The sequence below is a fragment of the Hyperoodon ampullatus genome, assembly GCF_949752795.1.
Source record: "Hyperoodon ampullatus genome assembly, chromosome: 18".
Lineage (NCBI taxonomy): Eukaryota > Metazoa > Chordata > Mammalia > Artiodactyla > Ziphiidae > Hyperoodon > Hyperoodon ampullatus.
Genome location: NC_136931.1, coordinates 12,655,333 through 12,673,278, shown reverse-complemented (window position 1 = coordinate 12,673,278; position 17,946 = coordinate 12,655,333). Strand labels below are relative to the sequence as shown.

The 17,946-nt window shown below is 40.3% G+C and overlaps 1 protein-coding gene across 1 annotated transcript in view; it reads right to left on the bottom strand.

Moving 5' to 3' along the window:
• Positions 1 to 17,946, bottom strand: part of CFDP1 (craniofacial development protein 1) — a 133,294-nt gene that overhangs the window by 88,598 nt on the left and 26,750 nt on the right. Inside the window, exon 5 of the mRNA XM_079723787.1 lies at positions 16,266 to 16,385. Coding sequence (XP_079579913.1) covers positions 16,266 to 16,385 — 120 coding nt within the window. The remainder of the gene's footprint in view (positions 1 to 16,265; positions 16,386 to 17,946) is intronic.

The following is a 17,946-nucleotide window of genomic DNA, read 5'->3' as shown; positions in this document are numbered from 1 at the left end:
CCACATACTGCAGCTGGCACCCCTACGTAGGCCCAAGAAGATTTTTGGAGTTCCCTGCCTCTGCCTCACTAGGCCTGGACTCAAAATGCTGGGCACATAGCTGATTCATGAAGCCAAGGTTCCTGACTGAAGGGTGCTGGGAAATCAAGGGTTTTGAATATTCAGCTCCTTGCCTCCCATGAAGGGTGGCATTTATGAAATTTCTTGCAGATCTCTGAGGAGGTGAGAACAGACAGACAAAAAGAAGGTCCAGGGTCTTCCCTGGCGGTGCAATGGTTAAGAATCCGCCTGCCAATGCAGGGGACACGGGTTCAAGCCCTGGTCCACGAAGATCCCACATGCCGCGGAGCAACTAAGCCCGTGTGCCACAACTACTGAGCCTGCACTCTAGAGCCCGCGAGCCACAACTACTGAGCCTGCGTGCTGCAACTACTGAAGCCCGTGCACCTAGAGCCCGTGCTCCACAACAAGAGAAGCCACCGCAGTGAGAATCCTGTGCACTGCAACAAAGAGTAGCCCCCACTCGCCACGACTAGAGAAAGCCTGCCTGCAGCAACAAAGACCCAACACGCCCCCCCCCCAAAAAAAGACGGAGCTGAAACGGGGAGTTACAAATAGACTGATATAGATATGAGGGAATTTCACATAAGAAAATTCATGGATGTTTTAGAAATTGTATCAAAAAATATTCCCAGATATTTTGTTTCTGAACAGAACAGGGAAAACCAACAATGGGAACAATGTAGTAAATAGCTCAAAAGAGAAAAGAAAAGCATCAGATATTTAAGATACAAAGTATTTTAATGGTGAAAAATCAACAGGTTTTAGGAGAAGCATCAGTTCATATCTGATATGAAAGATAAGTCATCAAATGTATTTTTAAAGAGTATTGGGTATTTCTTCCTATGCTCAGAGTGATCAGAAATATTTCCTTTGAGTTACTCAAATTCACCACTTGTAATGAACAACTTCATACTAGCTGCAGGGAAACACTTTTAAAAGAGCAATACAGGGTATCTGCCCTTAAAAAACTCACTCCAGTTCAGGCAAGATGAATGTTTAATATAACCTAAACATTTTCCAGATAAAGACCTAGAAATGCTAGATTAAAATATACCAAAAATTATTTTAAATGTATAGCTGAACCCACAAGAAAGAAAGGGAAACCCCCAGGGTGCCTGGATCAAAGAAGGAACTGAAAACCACAGTGGTAGCATGTAAGTTGATATAGTGGCTACAAGGGGGTGAATGGGGTGGGGAAGAAGTTTCAATAACTTCTGCCCTGGGTTTTGTTATCCACATGATAACAGGACTGGTCTTGGACCTATAAAAGGTGGAACACTAGAACTAAAACCTCAAATAAAGTAGAAGCTACTTTATCCTCAGGGAAAGGACAGACTAGGAAAAATTCACCTAACAGCCCATGGAGCAGACAAGAAAACTTCTCTCTGCTTGGACAATAGGGAAAAGGGGGAAAAAAGTATCTCCTGAGAACTGGAACCCTGGGCCTGCAATCACATGGAGTTGGGGTTCACAGTTACTTCAATTATAATAGCTGAGTGTTCTAGAAACTTCAAAGCAAAAAAAATTAACATAAATATTAGCCCAAGCCAGGGCATCTAGTAGGGAATTCATCTCCACTTTTGAGAAATACAGCTTCACTCGGCCATATGAGATTACTCCAAGACAAAACCTTACTAAGATGAGTAAAGAGTACTAAACACAAAAGGAAATAATCCACTATAAGAGAGACAACAAATGAAATAAAAACAGCTTTAGAACTCCAAGAACTTCTGATAAAAGAAGCATCAGACAGACACTATAAAGGAAGTATACTTAAAATGATTATGAATATAAAAGAAAACTTCAAAACCATATGAATGAGAATCTATGAAAAAAAGAACAGGCAGATTGGAAAACAAATCAAATAAAAATTCTAAAAATAAAAAACGTAGTCACTGAAATGAAACTCAGTGAACAAGTTAAAATAGATTAGACACAGCTGAAGAAAAAGTAAAGAACTAGAACACAGGAAACAGCCAGAAGGCAACTCAGAGAAATAGTGAGATGAAAAATACCAAAGAAAAGTGAAGTGACACTGAGGACAAAATGAAAAGATCTGACATATAGGAGTTCTAAAAGGAGATAATAAAATGCAAACAGACAATATTCAAAGAGATAATGCCTGAGAAATTTTCAGAACTTTCAAAAGGCATGAAGCCTCTGATTTAAGAAACAAAACTAAATCCATACCATCTACATTGTATTGAAACTGCAGAAATCCAAAGTCAAAGAAAAGATCTTAAAAGAGCTTTATTCTTCTTAAGGCTGAATAAGAAAGAATAAAATAACTATACTTCATGGTCCAATATTTAAAGGGCCATCAGTGGAACAGCAGTAGAGAGAGAGGACCTGTATCAGGAAAGAGTGTGGGAGGGCAGAGCTGGGCTTGAAAAATGGGCAGGATTCCCATAGATGGAGAGAGCTGAGGGCACCTGGGGGTGGGAGTGGGGAGTCTGAATAAGCTGAGGGAGGAAAATATGGGGCAAAGGGAAGAACTTCTTTCTGGCTGCCAAACAGAGTGACAGAAAAAAGTGTGGTTGGCTGGAACTAAAGTAGTATGTTGTTCACTAATATTAGGCTAAAGAATTGGAACTTAACAGTAGGTAACAAGGATCAAATTTTTGAGCAAGTGATAGGATCTAAACTGAATTTCTGCCAAAAATCTCTTATCCCAGCAGCGGCACTCCGGGTGCATGTAGGAAGGACTGTTGCCTTTAAGTAAACTTAGGAAACAATTCTAATAGTCCAAGCTTTTCAAAAGACTTTAGAAAATATTCCAATTACCACAGAGAGAATCTGCAGAAAGACCCAGAAAAAAGGCAATGGGAATGAACATGAAATATAGAGAGAAGAGGGGGAGGGGAGGGAGGGAAAGAATATAAATGAATATTTATAGACATTTTGAAGGTGGAATTAAAAGGACTTCAAGGATTGGGCAGTGGGCAGGGGGGTGGGGGGTGGGCAGTGGGCAGGAAAAAGAAAGGGAAGAAGACAGCACTGAGGTTGGGACTGACTGAGTCAGGAAATAGTGGTGGTATATTTTTTCTCCAGAGACAGACAGGCAGTGTGACCCAGCAGATAAGAACACTGGAATAGAAAGAAGCTTTAGTTTAGGTACTCTCTCTGACAAGCTACTTAACTACACAGACTGTTTCTCCAGCACTGTAAAATGGAACAAGTTAGAGAAAATGAATTAAATGTTGGACCACTGTGGTGTCAAGGGGATTCAGAATAAACTTTTAGCAAGCAGTGAGAAATATGCAGTGAGGGTCTGGAGCTCAGGAGAAAGGCAGTTCTGAAAGGACAGAGAACCACCAACATAGAAGAGATGGTTAAAGCTGTTGGAGTAGATGAATGACATTATTTAAATGCATAAAGAGAAGAGGCCTGTGAATCTTGAGAAAAGTCTACACAAATGCAGAAAAGGGGGCAGTGGATAAGCTTAGAGTCTTATCAGGAAGGGGTGTCCTGAGATAGTGTATCATAATTAGATGACATACCGTACTGGGAGAAAGAAGTTGTGTGCCATTTTCCATTGCTAATCAATTTCCCCAAGGATTGATAAAATGTAAGGAAAATACAAGCCTTTATCATGAACTTTCCCTACTATACCTGGGAAGCACAGATCCTTTGCTTTCATTATGGTGCTAACCAAAGTCCTATTTCAAAGGAGTTTTAAAAATATATAACTCCAATTTTATAAAGACAGATACTTCATAATCTAAGGCTTCATGCTGAAATTCTGCCTGGCTCATTCTTGTATGATACTATAAAACACATAGCTAATCCACCAAGTTAGTCCAATAGGAAAGTTGGCTTCATCACAACAAGACTGAGAAATTGAGGTCCAAACAGGTCCAATGTAAGCTACATCAGAATGACTTTCTGAAATGCTATCAAAAACTTGGATTTAGTTAACCCACAGCACATACAGAAACATGGCTGGGAAGCAGACATGATGCTTGTGGTTACTGTGCTCTAAAGGGAACTTCCTCAAATCTTTTCTTTGAAACTAGTTACACTAGACAAGAGCCCAAGATCAAGAATGTTTTGTACATGGGATCCCTTAGATCTTTCTAATTCTCACTTCTGGTCCAAATAAGTTATGTCACACTCTTCTCTTTTGGTTCCTGCCCCCTACAGTTCACCATTCTGCACGCAGCTGGGGCTAAATGATCCCGGTTTAAAGCAAAAGCCAATGCAAAGTGTGGGTTTTTCCTGCTCATACTCAAATAAGCAGCTACTAATTGTAAATATTTCAAATTCAAGTAAAGTCTAACGTTCAAAAGGTTGTGACATTTTTTACGGTCATAAGCATCCAGAATTACTAGATCTAAAGATTAATGATTGTTCAGAGTCTTCCATTTTCTTAATGATACAGAAATATTAGCCTAGGTTATAAATTTTAAATTATTTCAGCTGAAATTTATCATAGGTTCCCTTGGATAACAGGGTTTTGGCAAGAATCCAGAGCTAGTAACTTAATATAGTAAGTGCTGCACCTCCTATCAGCCTGATTTTCAATCCCTGACCAAAATAATCAGAACACAGCTTCTCAGCCTCTCCCGTAAGAAAAATCCCCCAATCCAAATTAAATTGTTTATCAAATATGTATCTTTCTATATAATCATAACCTTCCACCAAACAGCAGCAAGATGCCTGTATCAAAACGTCATCAGACGAGGAAGAAATAGAAAATATGAACACACCAATCACAAGCACTGAAATTGAAACTGTGATTAAACATCTTCCAACAAACAAAAGCCCAGGACCAGATGGCTTCACAGGCAAATTCTGTCAAACATTTAGAGAAGAGCTAACACCTATCCTTCTCAAACTCTTCCAAAATATAGCAGAGGGAGGAACACTCCCAAACTCATTCTACGAGGCCACCATCACCCTGATACCAAAACCAGACAAACATATCACAAAGAAAGAAAACTACAGGCCAATATCACTGATGAACATAGATGCAAAAATCCTCAACAAAATACTAGCAAACAGAATCCAACAGCACATTAAAAGGGTCATACACCATGATCAAGTGGGGTTTATTCCGGAATGCAAGGATTCTTCAATATATGCAAACCAATCTATGTGATACACCATATTAACAAATTGAAGGAGAAAAACCATATGATCATCTCAATAGATGCAGAGAAAGCTTTCAACAAAATTCAACATCCATTTATGATAAAAACCCTGCAGAAAGTTGGCACAGAGGGAACTTTCCTCAACATAATAAAGGCCACATATGACAAACCCACAGCCAACATCGTCCTCAATGGTGAAAAACTGAAACCATTTCCACTAAGATCAGGAACAAGACAAGGTTGCCTACTCTCACCACTCTTATTCAACATAGTTTTGGAAGTTTTAGCCACAGCAATCAGAGAAGAAAAAGAAATAAAAGGAATCCAAATCAGAAAAGAAGAAGTAAAGCTGTCACTGTTTGCAGATGACATGATACTATACACAGAGAATCCTAAACATGCTACCAGAAAACTACTAGAGCTAATCAATGAATTTGGTAAAGTAGCAGGATACAAAATTAATGCACAGAAATCTCTGGCATTCTTATACACTAATGATGAAAAATCTGAAAGTGAAATTAAGAAAACACTCCCACTTACCATTGCAACAAAAAGAATAAAATATCTAGGAATAAACCTACCTAAGGAGACAAAAGACCTGTATGCAGAAAATTATAAGACACTGATGAAAGAAATTAAAGATGATACAAATAGATGGAGAGATATACCATGTTCTTGATTGGAAGAATCAACATTGTGAAAATGACTCTGCTACCCAAAGCAATCTACAGATTCAATGCAATCCCTATCAAACTACCACTGGCATTTTTCACAGAACTAGAACAAAAAAATTCACAATTTGTATGGAAACACAAAAGACCCCGAATAGCCAAAGCAATCTTGAGAAAGAAAAACGGAGCTGGAGGAATAAGGCTCCCTGACTTCAGACTATACTACAAAGCTACAGTAATCAAGACAGTATGGTACTGACATAAAAACAGAAATATAGATCAATGGAACAGGATAGAAAGCCCAGAGATAAACCCACACACATATGGTCACATTATCTTTGATAAAGGAGGCAAGAATATACAGTGGAGAAAAGACAGTCTCTTCAATAAGTGGTGCTGGGAAAATTGGACAGGTACATGGAAAAGAATGAAATTAGAACACTCCCTAACACCATACGTAAAAATAAACTCAAAATGGATTAAAGACCTAAATGTAAGGCCAGACACTATCAAACTCTTAGAGGAAAACATAGGCAGAACACTTTATGACATAAATCACAGCAAGATCCTTTTGGACCCACCTCCTAGAGAAATGGAAATAAAAACAAAAACAAACAAATGGGACCTAATGAAACTTAAAAGCTTTTGCACAGCAAAGGAAACCATAAACAAGACCAACAAAAGACAACCCTCAGAATGGGAGAAAATATTTGCAAATGAAGCAACTGACAAAGGATTAATCTCCAAAATTTACAAGCAGCTCATGCAGCTCAATAACAAAAAAACAAACAACCCAATCCAAAAATGGGCAGAAGACCTAAGTAGACATTTCTCCAAAGAAGATATACAGATTGCCAACAAACACATGAAAGAATGCTCAACATCATTAATCATTAGAGAAATGCAAATCAAAACTACAATGACATATCATCTCACACCAGTCAGAATGGCCATCATCAAAAAATCTAGAAACAGTAAATGCTGGAGAGGGTGTGGCGAAAAGGGAACCCTCCTGCACTGTTGGTGGGAATGTAAATTGATACAGCCACTATGGAGAACAGTATGGAGGTTCCTTAAAAAACTACAAATAGAACTACCATACAACCCAGCAATCCCACTACTGGGCATATACCCTGAGAAAACCAGAATTCAAAAAGAGTCACGTACCAAAATGTTCATTGCAGCTCTATTTACAATAGCCAGGACATGGAAGCAACCTAAGTGTCCATCGACAGATGAATGGATAAAGAAGATGTGGCATATATATACAATGGAATATTACTCAGCCATAAAAAGAAACAAAATTGAGTTATTTGTAGTGAGGTGGATGGACCTAGAGTCTGTCATACAGAGTGAAGCAAGTCAGAAAGAGAAAAACAAATACCGTATGCTAACACATATATATGGAATCTAAGGGAAAAAAAAAGTCATGAAGAACCTAGGGGTAAGGCGGGAATAAAGACACAGACCTACTAGAGCATGGACTTGAGGATATGGGGAGGGGGAAGGGTAAGCTGTGACAAAGTGAGAGAGTGGCATGGACATACATACATACCAAACATAAAATAGATAGATAGTGGGAAGTAGCCACATAGCACAGGGAGATCAGCTCGGTGCTTTGTGACCACCTAGAGGGGTGGGATAGGGTGGGTGGGAGGGAGGGAGACGTAAGAGGGAAGAGATATGGGAACATATGTATAACTGATTCACTTTGTTATAAAGGAGAAACTAACACACCATTGTAAAGCAATTATACTCCAATAAAGATGTTAAAAAAAAAACTGATCAGAATATAAGAATCACTGACTGCTATACTTAGGACAAATGACATTCTTTACTGACATTAAAACATTTCGGACATGGGGATATATGTATATGTATAGCTGATTCACTTTGTTATAAGGCAGAAACTAACACACCATTGTAAAGCAGTTATACTCCAATAAAGATGTTTAAAAAATAAAAAAATTGGGGGATAGTAACTTCCAACACTATGGACATAAAGAGAGAAATAACACACAGCATTTTAAAGAATCTATAATATACAGTCCCTAAATTGGCTCACGATTGCTCTCAGTGTATAAAACTCAGATTTTTACCTGAACTTTTAAATGACTGAGAATTAATTAACTTTCATGATTTGATACAATATGGAGACCACCTATAGGTGATACCCAAACCTTAATTAATTCTTTAACATTTGACAAATGCACAAAAATGTAGCACTAGATTAATTCTTGAAAAAAGAATCTGTTTTTGGTAAAGGTTTTCAAAGGAGGGGAAATTTTAAAGCCACAATGCAAACCAGCAGGTTATGAAGACTCAGTTAACATAATGATTGTGGAGAAACCCTGAATACTAGTAATGGTGTGTGGAAATGGGCCCTCCCTCTCATGTAACATTGGAGAGATTTCAAATTGTTCCTGTCTATTTGGCAGCATTTATTATGATTTAAGGTGCACACATTTGAGGAGCCAGCAATCCCACTTCTAAGAATCTGTCCTCCAGAAATAACAGCATGAGAACATAAAAAAATATATGTGCAAGGATTATTATGGAACTATTCATAACTGTAAAATCTGGAAAACTAAATGTTCACCAATAAGGGAATGGTTATTCAAATTATAGAAGATTCACACAACAGAATATCATGCAGGCATAAAAAAATGTAGATGTTTATATTGGACCTGGAAAGATGCCCAAGATAGACTGTTTAAGCAAAAATAGAAGTTGCAGATTAATGGAGAAGAGTGAGTCCATTTTTGTTTTAATGTTATATGATTACAATATACTAGCATAGTAAGGGAAGGACTGGAACATAACTGATAACCAGCTAAAATTATTAGCCTCTGGGGCTGGGAATGAAAGAACAGGCAGGTAGCAAGGAAATTTCACTTCCTTCTTTCTGAAAAAAATTTAAGTAGTAGGACTACAGGTCAGTTTTTACTTTCTTATTTGTAATTCAAACAACAACAGTAAAAGCTTTTAGATCTCAAGGAAAAAAATGAGAGAGGAAAAATCATCTTCCACTTTCTAAGCACAATGGTAAAGTTTAAAACAAAACAAATTCTAATAAAAGAAAGATGTATAAATTGTATAACACATAGAAATCTCATACCAAGAGAATAATCTAATTAGAGAAAAATGTATAGCACTTATATACCAAATCTTAGGGATGCTTCATGTTCCTGGGATCTTGCAAAAGACAAGCTCTCTTTTCAGGGGGACTCTGCCCTCTAGTGTACACTAAAACAAGCTAAAGCACTCAAAGCAAATCAATAAATTCGTGTTATAACCAAAATATTTCCACTTCATTCCTAGAGCATCACAATCCTCTCCTTAAATGAATGTCTCCATATCCTAATTTCCAAATCAATTTCCTATTATCGTACTGAGTAAACTTTATCAAAGTCATCGCTTCAGCTACCTATTCTTTCCATTCTTCCCTACACTACCAAGAAGCACCCAAAGCACTTTCCTGACACCTATTTCACACCAAGAAAAAGTTGGCACAACCAAGGGTATAGGAATATAGCAAAATAAAAGTTTAAAATTTTTATAACACATACAGGCACCTGGCTCTTAAACTCATAGATTGTTGAAACTTGGTGGCACTTTAACTCAAGGGTAAGAGCAAAGGAAAAAAGAAGGCTGCTCTGTGTAATAAAGTTCAACTCCTCATAGGATTTTCTAAGAAGACTAGAATTTGTTCAACTCTGGGCAACACTGAAAACCAAAAGGGACAATTCCTAAATTCATAGTATTTGCTGTAGGTATTCAATCCCATCCTGGTGACTGCAAATGAAAAATGTTCTTACTTTGAAAACTTTTCTATGTTTGGGATCTCATTTAGACGCTTACATTGCTTGATCCAAATGTCAAAGAGTCTCCAAAAAAAAGCGGGGGGGCGGGGGGCGGGGAATAATCACTAATCTCTCCATTCATAATTCTTTCACTTTCTAGCTCGGCCTGGAACAATCTCTTCAAATCAAGATGTGAATGAGGGGCTTCCCTGGTGGCGTAGTGGTTGAGAGTCCACCTGCCGATGCAGGGGACACGGGTTTGTGCCCCGGTCCCGGAAGATCCCACATGCCGCGGAGCAGCTGGGCCCGTGAGCCATGGCCGCTGAGCCTGCGCGTCCGGAGCCTGTGCTCCGCAACGGGAGAGGCCACAACAGTGAGAGGCCCGCGAACCCCAAAAAAAAAAAAAAAAAATTAGAAACATTTCCACCCAGTACTGTGGCTATGTCTGGTTTTTGTTACTTTTTTTTTTTTTAAAGGGCTGCTGTGTATGCAATGTTCGTCAGTGTTTTTATTTATTTATTTTTTTAATGAATTTATTTATTTAGTTTTGGCTGCCTTGGGTCTTCATTGCTGTGTGCGGGCTTTCTCTAGTTGCAGCGAGCGGGGGCTACTCTTTGTTGCTGGGCGCAGGCTTCTCATTGCGGTGGCTCCTCTTGTTGCGGAGCACGGGCTCTAGGCATGCGGGCTTCAGTAGTTATGGCTCACGGGCTTAGCTGCTCTGCGGCCTGTGGGATCTTCCCAGCCCAGGGCTCGAACCCGTGTCCCCTGCATTAGCAGGTGGATTCTTAACCACTGCGCCACCAGGGAAGCCCTGGTTTTTGTTACTGTAAGTGAAATACTCAATGATCTCTGTATAAAAAAGACTATATATTGAAACTTAAAAGCCAACAAAGTCATATTAACTCATGTCCGAGGAGCTTGGAAGACATCAGATCAACTGCTCAGACAGCAAGACTCTGCTGTACAAATTAAAGGTCCTGGGGACTGACTGCTCAAATACACTGAGTACCAACAGGTCTTCTACCTTCAGGTGACACTGTGAGGAATTCTACCTCTTCTATCTTTGGGGCAAACATTGCTAAACTGACACCACCCAAGATGTTGTCTGAGACTCAACAATAAAGCCTCTTTTTTTTTTTTTTGTCAATAGACCGAGAAGACAAGACAAAATTACATGGGAAAATGATGTTTTTCACCCTTAGGTTTTATTGCTTTAGGTCACTCTCAATCTATAAGGAGGCAACTAAACAGTAAGCCCTTCATTAAACAAGTTAACGCTTATAGGTAGGATTATAAACTTGAATGGAACTAACGGCCACCCACTGTTGCAATAAAGTAAGTAATAAATGTTGGGTTGAAGGCAAGCAGTAAATGTACCAGTCAGACACCCACAAACACTGGTAGAAGCTGGATTCAAGTGGCCCACAGTATTGGTAGCAAGGGCTGGAGGGGAGTGGAGTGTGAGAAGTGGATCGAGAGCTTAGACTAACAGAACTACAGGAATTCAGACACATTATGCTGAGCACGGTGATTTTTTCTACCAATCGTAGGGTTTCTTGCCATTTCTGACTCTGGCCTCTAATGAAATTGGGTGTTTTGTTTACTCCATCCCCAAAGCATAAACTTTGGCTTTTTATAGCCAAAGCAGTGTGCTATTTTAATAATGTGGCGGAAATGCATTGTCAGTTACAAACATTTGCTCCTGTGATTCTTATTTGCTAGCAAAGGACGTGGGACAGGATGTTTTACTCTCCTGCTCTGGTTTTCCTGTATTGCTTACATCTGTTTAGAGAGAAGAAAAATAAACAAAGTGTTTCTGCTGGGCAATTTCTATAAACTGAAGCAACTCCAAAAATGAAGATGAAAAAAGTCTGTGGAAAAAATACTTTACTGCATTAAAATAATTTTCTTTTAATAAATTAGATATTTCCTGTAGATTCTTCCCCTGAAAACTTTGCATAACATGCGTGTGCAGCCTGCAGCACACAGTAATGTCTGCACTGATAAAATGTGTACACTTAGACACCCCAGATCAAATGAATTCCTCTTGAGCCTGTCTTTTCCCAAGCACAACTACAACTGTGGAAGCTTTTTGAGATGAATCTAAGAAAAATGATCATGCCAACCTTGAAGGTCATCTTCTGGATTTATTCAGAAATTCAAGGTACATGTATCATAACTAAATGTGTCCCCGTTCGCATGTACAAACTGTGAGGACTTTTTTACTGAGGCAGACATATCCTTGTAATCTGTTATGTTCCATTATAGCTTTCAAAGAAACTGATTTTGCTCAAATTTCACTTTACCCCTTTATAAAGGAGTTAGTAGTTCATTAATCTACTAAAAGATATGTCATTGGCTGACCCCTCTAGATTCCCTCTACGTCCTTCTCCACGCTGCCCTCTGCCCCAGATGCTGTCCTGTACGGACAAAAGACTCTCTTCTTTATCCAACCTTAGTCAGGCTCCTTTGAGACCTCTTCTCGCCTAAGCCTCAATCTTGGCCCCATCCTTGATGGGCCTGCAAAGCTCAGTTTCAGCAAGAATCCTGCTAAATCAGTTTAAACAAAACTGCCCACTCATGTCTGATCACTCTCGACATATGATCAAGTTCTTCATTTGCCACCTCTGATGTATAAGTCCTTGGCCTGCCTTCAGTAAGAACCCTGTTAGGTCAGTTCAGCAAGAATCTCTGGGCTTCCCTGGTGGCGCAGTGGTTGAGAGTCCGCCTGCCAATGCAGGGGACACGGGCTCGTGCCCCGGTCCGGGAAGATACCACATGCCGTGGAGTGGCTGGGCCCATGAGCCATGGCCGCTGAGCCTGCGCGTCCGGAGCCTGTGCTCCGCAGCGGGAGAGGCGGTGACGGTGAGAGGCCCGCGTACCGCAAAAAAAAAAAAAAAAAAAAAAAAAAAAGGATCTCCCTACTTCTCATGTCTCCCCTCAGCACTGTTCCATCCACTGATCATCCTCCCACCCCCAATTCTGTTCCCTGGCTATAACTCCCCAGCTGTCTTTGCTGTATTCAAAGTTAAGTCTGATCTTCCCCCCTATTGTGATAGTCATTAACAACTACTGCAATAATCCTGAATAAGTCTTCCTTACCATTTTAACAAGTACCAGGATAATTTTTTCTTTCATAAGCCTCAGTGGCCAATGGAGTGCCCTAGCAAGAGATGGGATGGAGGGAGGAATGGAATATTTGGATATTTATTCCCCTGGCTTCCCCCCAGATGGTCCATCACTCAAGTGAAGTTCTCAGCTCCTGACAGGAGACCCTCCCTATCTTCACTGCCATAAACTGCTCCCTGTCTTGCCCCTTCAGGTCTAGGGTTGGTGATAGAGCCTCATTATTACTAGGCCCAGAGATACCATACTGTCCCTCTCCCTGTGGTTTTTCATTACTTTGTGAGTTATTAAACTCTCCTCAAGGTATCCTAATTTGAGGATGCCATCTGTTTCCTGCTGGGTTCCCCTAATACAGACATCATCATAGCAGATTTCTTATCTTCTAAAGGCTATTAGCTCTTTCTAAGAAAAGAAGGCATGAATACAGAATATAGTGAGATTTCCATGAGTGACTTAGTGACTTAAACAAGATGACCCTGCCAAGCTACTACTTCTCCCTCCTCTGGTTATCTTCATAACTGTGGTAACAGTGTTTTCTGAAACACATTATTTCCAAGTAGAATCTCTAAGCATTAATAGGGATTATTTTAAGAAACACCCAAGGAAGCCAGAAGTAAAAATTATGCTAGTTGAAACTAACTACGCTAGAAACCTAAGGCAGAAGAAACTCTGCCTTTATTTCTATCTAGTACTTAATCTAGTACTTAATTTACAGTAACACTTCCAATAAATGCCAAGAGACACTGTTTAATAATACCAGATACAAGCCTGGTAACACAAAGACAAGCCTGCAAAAGGCTACTTCTGTAAGTAGTCTAGAGCAGTATTTGTCAAATTCAGGTTGTAACAGATTGTGAAATTAATTCAATGGGTCATAACATTTTTTTAAATGACACATACTACACATAATAATTACATAATAATGGAAATAAAATAGAAGAGTTCACCATACACAGTAAAGGTAAATTTCACCAAATTTTTTTTTTTTTTTTTTTTGCGGTACGCAGGCCTCTCACTGCTGTGGCCTCTCCCGTTGCAGAGCACGGGCTCCGGACGCGCAGGCTCAGTGGCCATGGCTCACGGGCCCAGCCGCTCCGTGGCATGTGGGATCCTCCCAGACTGGGGCACGAACCCGTGTCCCCTGCATCGGCAGGCAGACTCTCAACCACTGCGCCACCAGGGAAGCCCTCACCAAATTTTTATTTCACTTTTTAACATACCGGTATTTATGGGTATACTAAGTCATAATGTAAAATGTATTCTTTATTGTGAGTTGCAGTCAATAAAGTTTGAAAGTCACTGGTATGAAGAAAATCCCTTTCAAACAATATAATGATTAGAAGGCTAAAAGCATGTTGCTTCAGCCAAGAGCCTCATATTTTTTATCTCAGCCCTCAGAAAAACTATAGTTTATTTTGTCACCTTGTACAAGCACTTTTATAACTGAAATAGGGAATTCCCTGGCAGTCCAGTGGTTAGGACCTGGTGCTTTCACTGCTGGGGGCCCGGGTTCTATCCCTGGTCAGGGAACTAAGATACTGCAAGCCACAGGCACAACCGAAAACAAACAAAACCCACACTGAAATAAAAATTTTGTGAAAACAATATTTATTCTTACCACATGATGTACTATGACATTTATTCTATTTCATTTCTCTTAAATGATGATTGCAAACCACAGCTTGAAAAGTACTGGCCTAGAGTATTAAGAGGGTCAGTCTGGAGAACTCTGTTCACATTACTCTGTTTCTCTCACAGATGCCTTCCTCGGTGTTTACCTAATTTCCAGTGTGGTAGCAAGCACTCAAATCCTTTTCCTTCTCAGGTTCCTGTGTAACTACTAAATGACTTCTGCCACCTAGTTGCTCCAGTGGGAGAGAAATGCTTGGATTAAGAAGCAGATAAAAAGTATGGAGCAGATGTGGACACAGGCCATCCACACGTCCCTGCACTCACCGCAATGACACCCTGAGAGCAGCGTCACTGCAAACACCTGCAGCTCATGGCCTGAGCGCCATGGAAGCAGCTGAGCCAGCACAGATGGGAGTTGGAGGATAAATATCCCAGCCTCCTTGCCCTTGCCAAGTCCACTAGCAGGACTGAGTAGCAGCCACTACCAGCAGTGGCTGGAAAATACACCCTGCACTGGCTACCTTCCCACACCTTTTCACTTCCCTGCTCAGGCTTCCTGGAATCACCTCCCACACTAATGACTTGTATTCAAACCTTTGTCTCAGGGTTTGCTTTTGGGTAAATGCACACCAGCGTAACATAGTGTTGTTTGGAGCCAGGGCTGCAAAGATGAGAAAGGCCTGTCCTATAAAAGCTCGTAACCTGACAGGAAAACCAATGATTTTTTTTTTTAATGTAAAAGCACAAAACAAAACTTCACTGTTTTGGGAGGAAAGGATGAAGCAACAAACTGACTTAAGGATCAGCGAAGCCCCTAGAGATGACTTGTTCTACCCCAAACACCTCAAGGACAGAGAGCTCACCCTCAGGAATCAGCAGGTGATCAGTGTTACAACGGGTGTGGTCCATGTTCACTTCTCTGCAGGCTAGTGCCCTGGTTCCTCATACTTACTGTGATGCTTTCCATCTTACATACAGGTTAAGAAGAAAGGAATTTTTATTTCCTGAAAAGAAAGAATTCTAGTCTTCAGCTAAAAATAACCCATGTAGTATGGAAAATATAAAGGGAGAAAAACTATTAAGTTCTTGATGATGTGTTAACAAAATTATTTGTAAGTCAGCTTTGACCTTTTTCTGTTCCTATGAGGTCTTCGGGGGTGGAAGCAAGTACTCAACCCAAATCTTTATTACAAGTTCTGATGATCTGCTGATATTTTCATTCAAAAATTATTTTTTAGGGACTTCCCTGGTGGCACAGTGGTTAAGAATCTGCCTGCCAATGTAGGGGACACAGGTTCAAGCCCTGGTCTGAGAGGATCCCACATGCTGCAGAGCAACTAAGCCCATGTGCCACAACTACTGAGCCTGCGCTCTAGAGCCAGCGAGCCACAACTACAGAGCCCGTGTGCCACAACTACTGAAGCCCGGGTGCCTAGAGCCCATGCTCCGCCAGAAGAGAAGCCACGGCAATGAGAAGCCCCGAGCACCGCAACGAAGAGTAGCCCCCGCTCACCGCAACTAGAGAAAGCCTGTGCGCAGCAACAAAGACCCAACGCAACCAAAAATAAATAAATAAACAAATAAATAAATGTCATGCTTTTTAAAAAAATTATTTTTTAAATGTAAAGTCTACTATGTGTTCAGCTCTGTGGCCAACACTGTATATCAGGACTTTTTTCAGAATCAAACAAGAAGCCTATGGCTAATTTTCCTCTGCCTCCCCCGTTTTGGCAAATATTTCAGCAAAGGCACAACAGCAGCAGAATTCCTTCTCTCAGGAAAGGAGTCACGAGAGCTACAGGTAAAGGGTGTCCTTGTACTGAAAACAGCGTCTCCAACGTGCCAGGTACACCTGGACCTGAGACTAGACTACTCACCCTGACCCGGCAGGAAGTGACGGCAGAGGTGAAGGGACATCAGCCTGGGGTTTTTCTTTCTCATTTTGCTTGAAGAAGGATTTGGCTTCTTTAGATGTAGCATCCACTTCCTTAGTCACCCTGTACCAAGGAAGGAGACACCAAGTTTACAAGAAGAATAAAAAGAAAGAAACAAAATCTAAGAAAAGGGCATAAATAACAACAAGGAAAAACCCACTGGGCTTTCTGTAAATTCTGGCTGCTGAGCTTTATGATTAAAATGTATTGTAACAGTTCTAGATAAAGACATTTTCCCCTTATTAATTTAACAAGTGAAACAACAGCATATGTAAGTCTGATGTCTCTCAAATCCCCTCCATTACTTCTGTCAGCATGACAGTCACCACTGAATCACAGTCCATGTGGGTCACCGATATGAAGGCTGAAAAGCGCTCTTCCACTGCACCTCACACGCAGATTAGCGCTCACACTTAAGTAAAAGTTGGAATGCGGAGATGGAGTATTTGGGAGAAAAACACTGGCATTATTTCAAGGAGAAAAGCAACAGTATAAACAATTGGGAATACTAAAGAAGGCTCCTGTTCTATACCTAACAACCCAAAGATGAAACAAAATTCCTTAAAACCAGCCAAATAGGCAGTGATTTAAGAGTGGAAGAAAGCGACATGATTGAGAATCCCGTCCAGTCTCAAATCTGGAAAAAATGCCCTCAATAAAACGGAGTCCTCACCAGGAAGTCCCTGTTTTTCTTTAATTAACAATAATCTTTTGATGTTCCTACTACCTGGTTTGCAAAAACTGCTATATATCCTGGCTCCTCCCTGACCTCTGCAGAGCAGTCCCTCAGAGCCATCTGAGAGGCTGTCTTCCAGGCTTAAGTCCTCATCAAGTCCGTCAAATAAAACGTAATTCTCCAAAACAAACAAACAAACAGAGTCCTAAAGGATCAAATAAAAGTATTAATGGTGCCTGAAATTTCAGATAAAGAAGGGAAATGCCTAATGCCGGCCTGGGTTTGCCAAGTCAATAAAAACATTTGAGGAATTTTGTTTAAATGCCAATCTGTCTGTCGGAGGGTCCAAGATTATGGTCACTGTGTCATCATGAGTGTTCAAACAGGTCATTCAGCATAATGACAGACGAATCCTATAAATTCCAGATTTGCAGGAATAGAAGTCTCTATCTTTTCTCTTCTTCCTTCTAGGCTTCTTAGGACCAGAACCAAATTTTCTCTTTAAGAATCATCTCACTCCTGCACTCAGTACTGTGTCACCCACACAAGTGGCACAAAATAAGAGGTTGAGAGTTTTACATTAAGAATCTTCACTGGCAAAGACTACCTTAATCTTGAAGGATGACTTCAAACAAACAAACGAACACTCTGTTACTCCCTTACTCAAGTTCTTATGATGGCTCACTATTACTCAGAGGATCAAATACAAACTGCTGAACCCCCCAAATCAAGGTCCCCCCAAATCTGGTCCTACTCTGTATTGGGCTTAATTTGTGTGTCCCTCTATTCTCCTAAGTAAACCTCTCAGCACTAAGTCAAGAATCAAAAACAAGAGGAAGAATTTATATGATAGATTAGACCACCATTCAGCAAATATTCACACCTTCCCTGTGGACCAAGAAGATACTCCCCTACCCTACTGATGCTGAGCTTGGATACATGACTTGC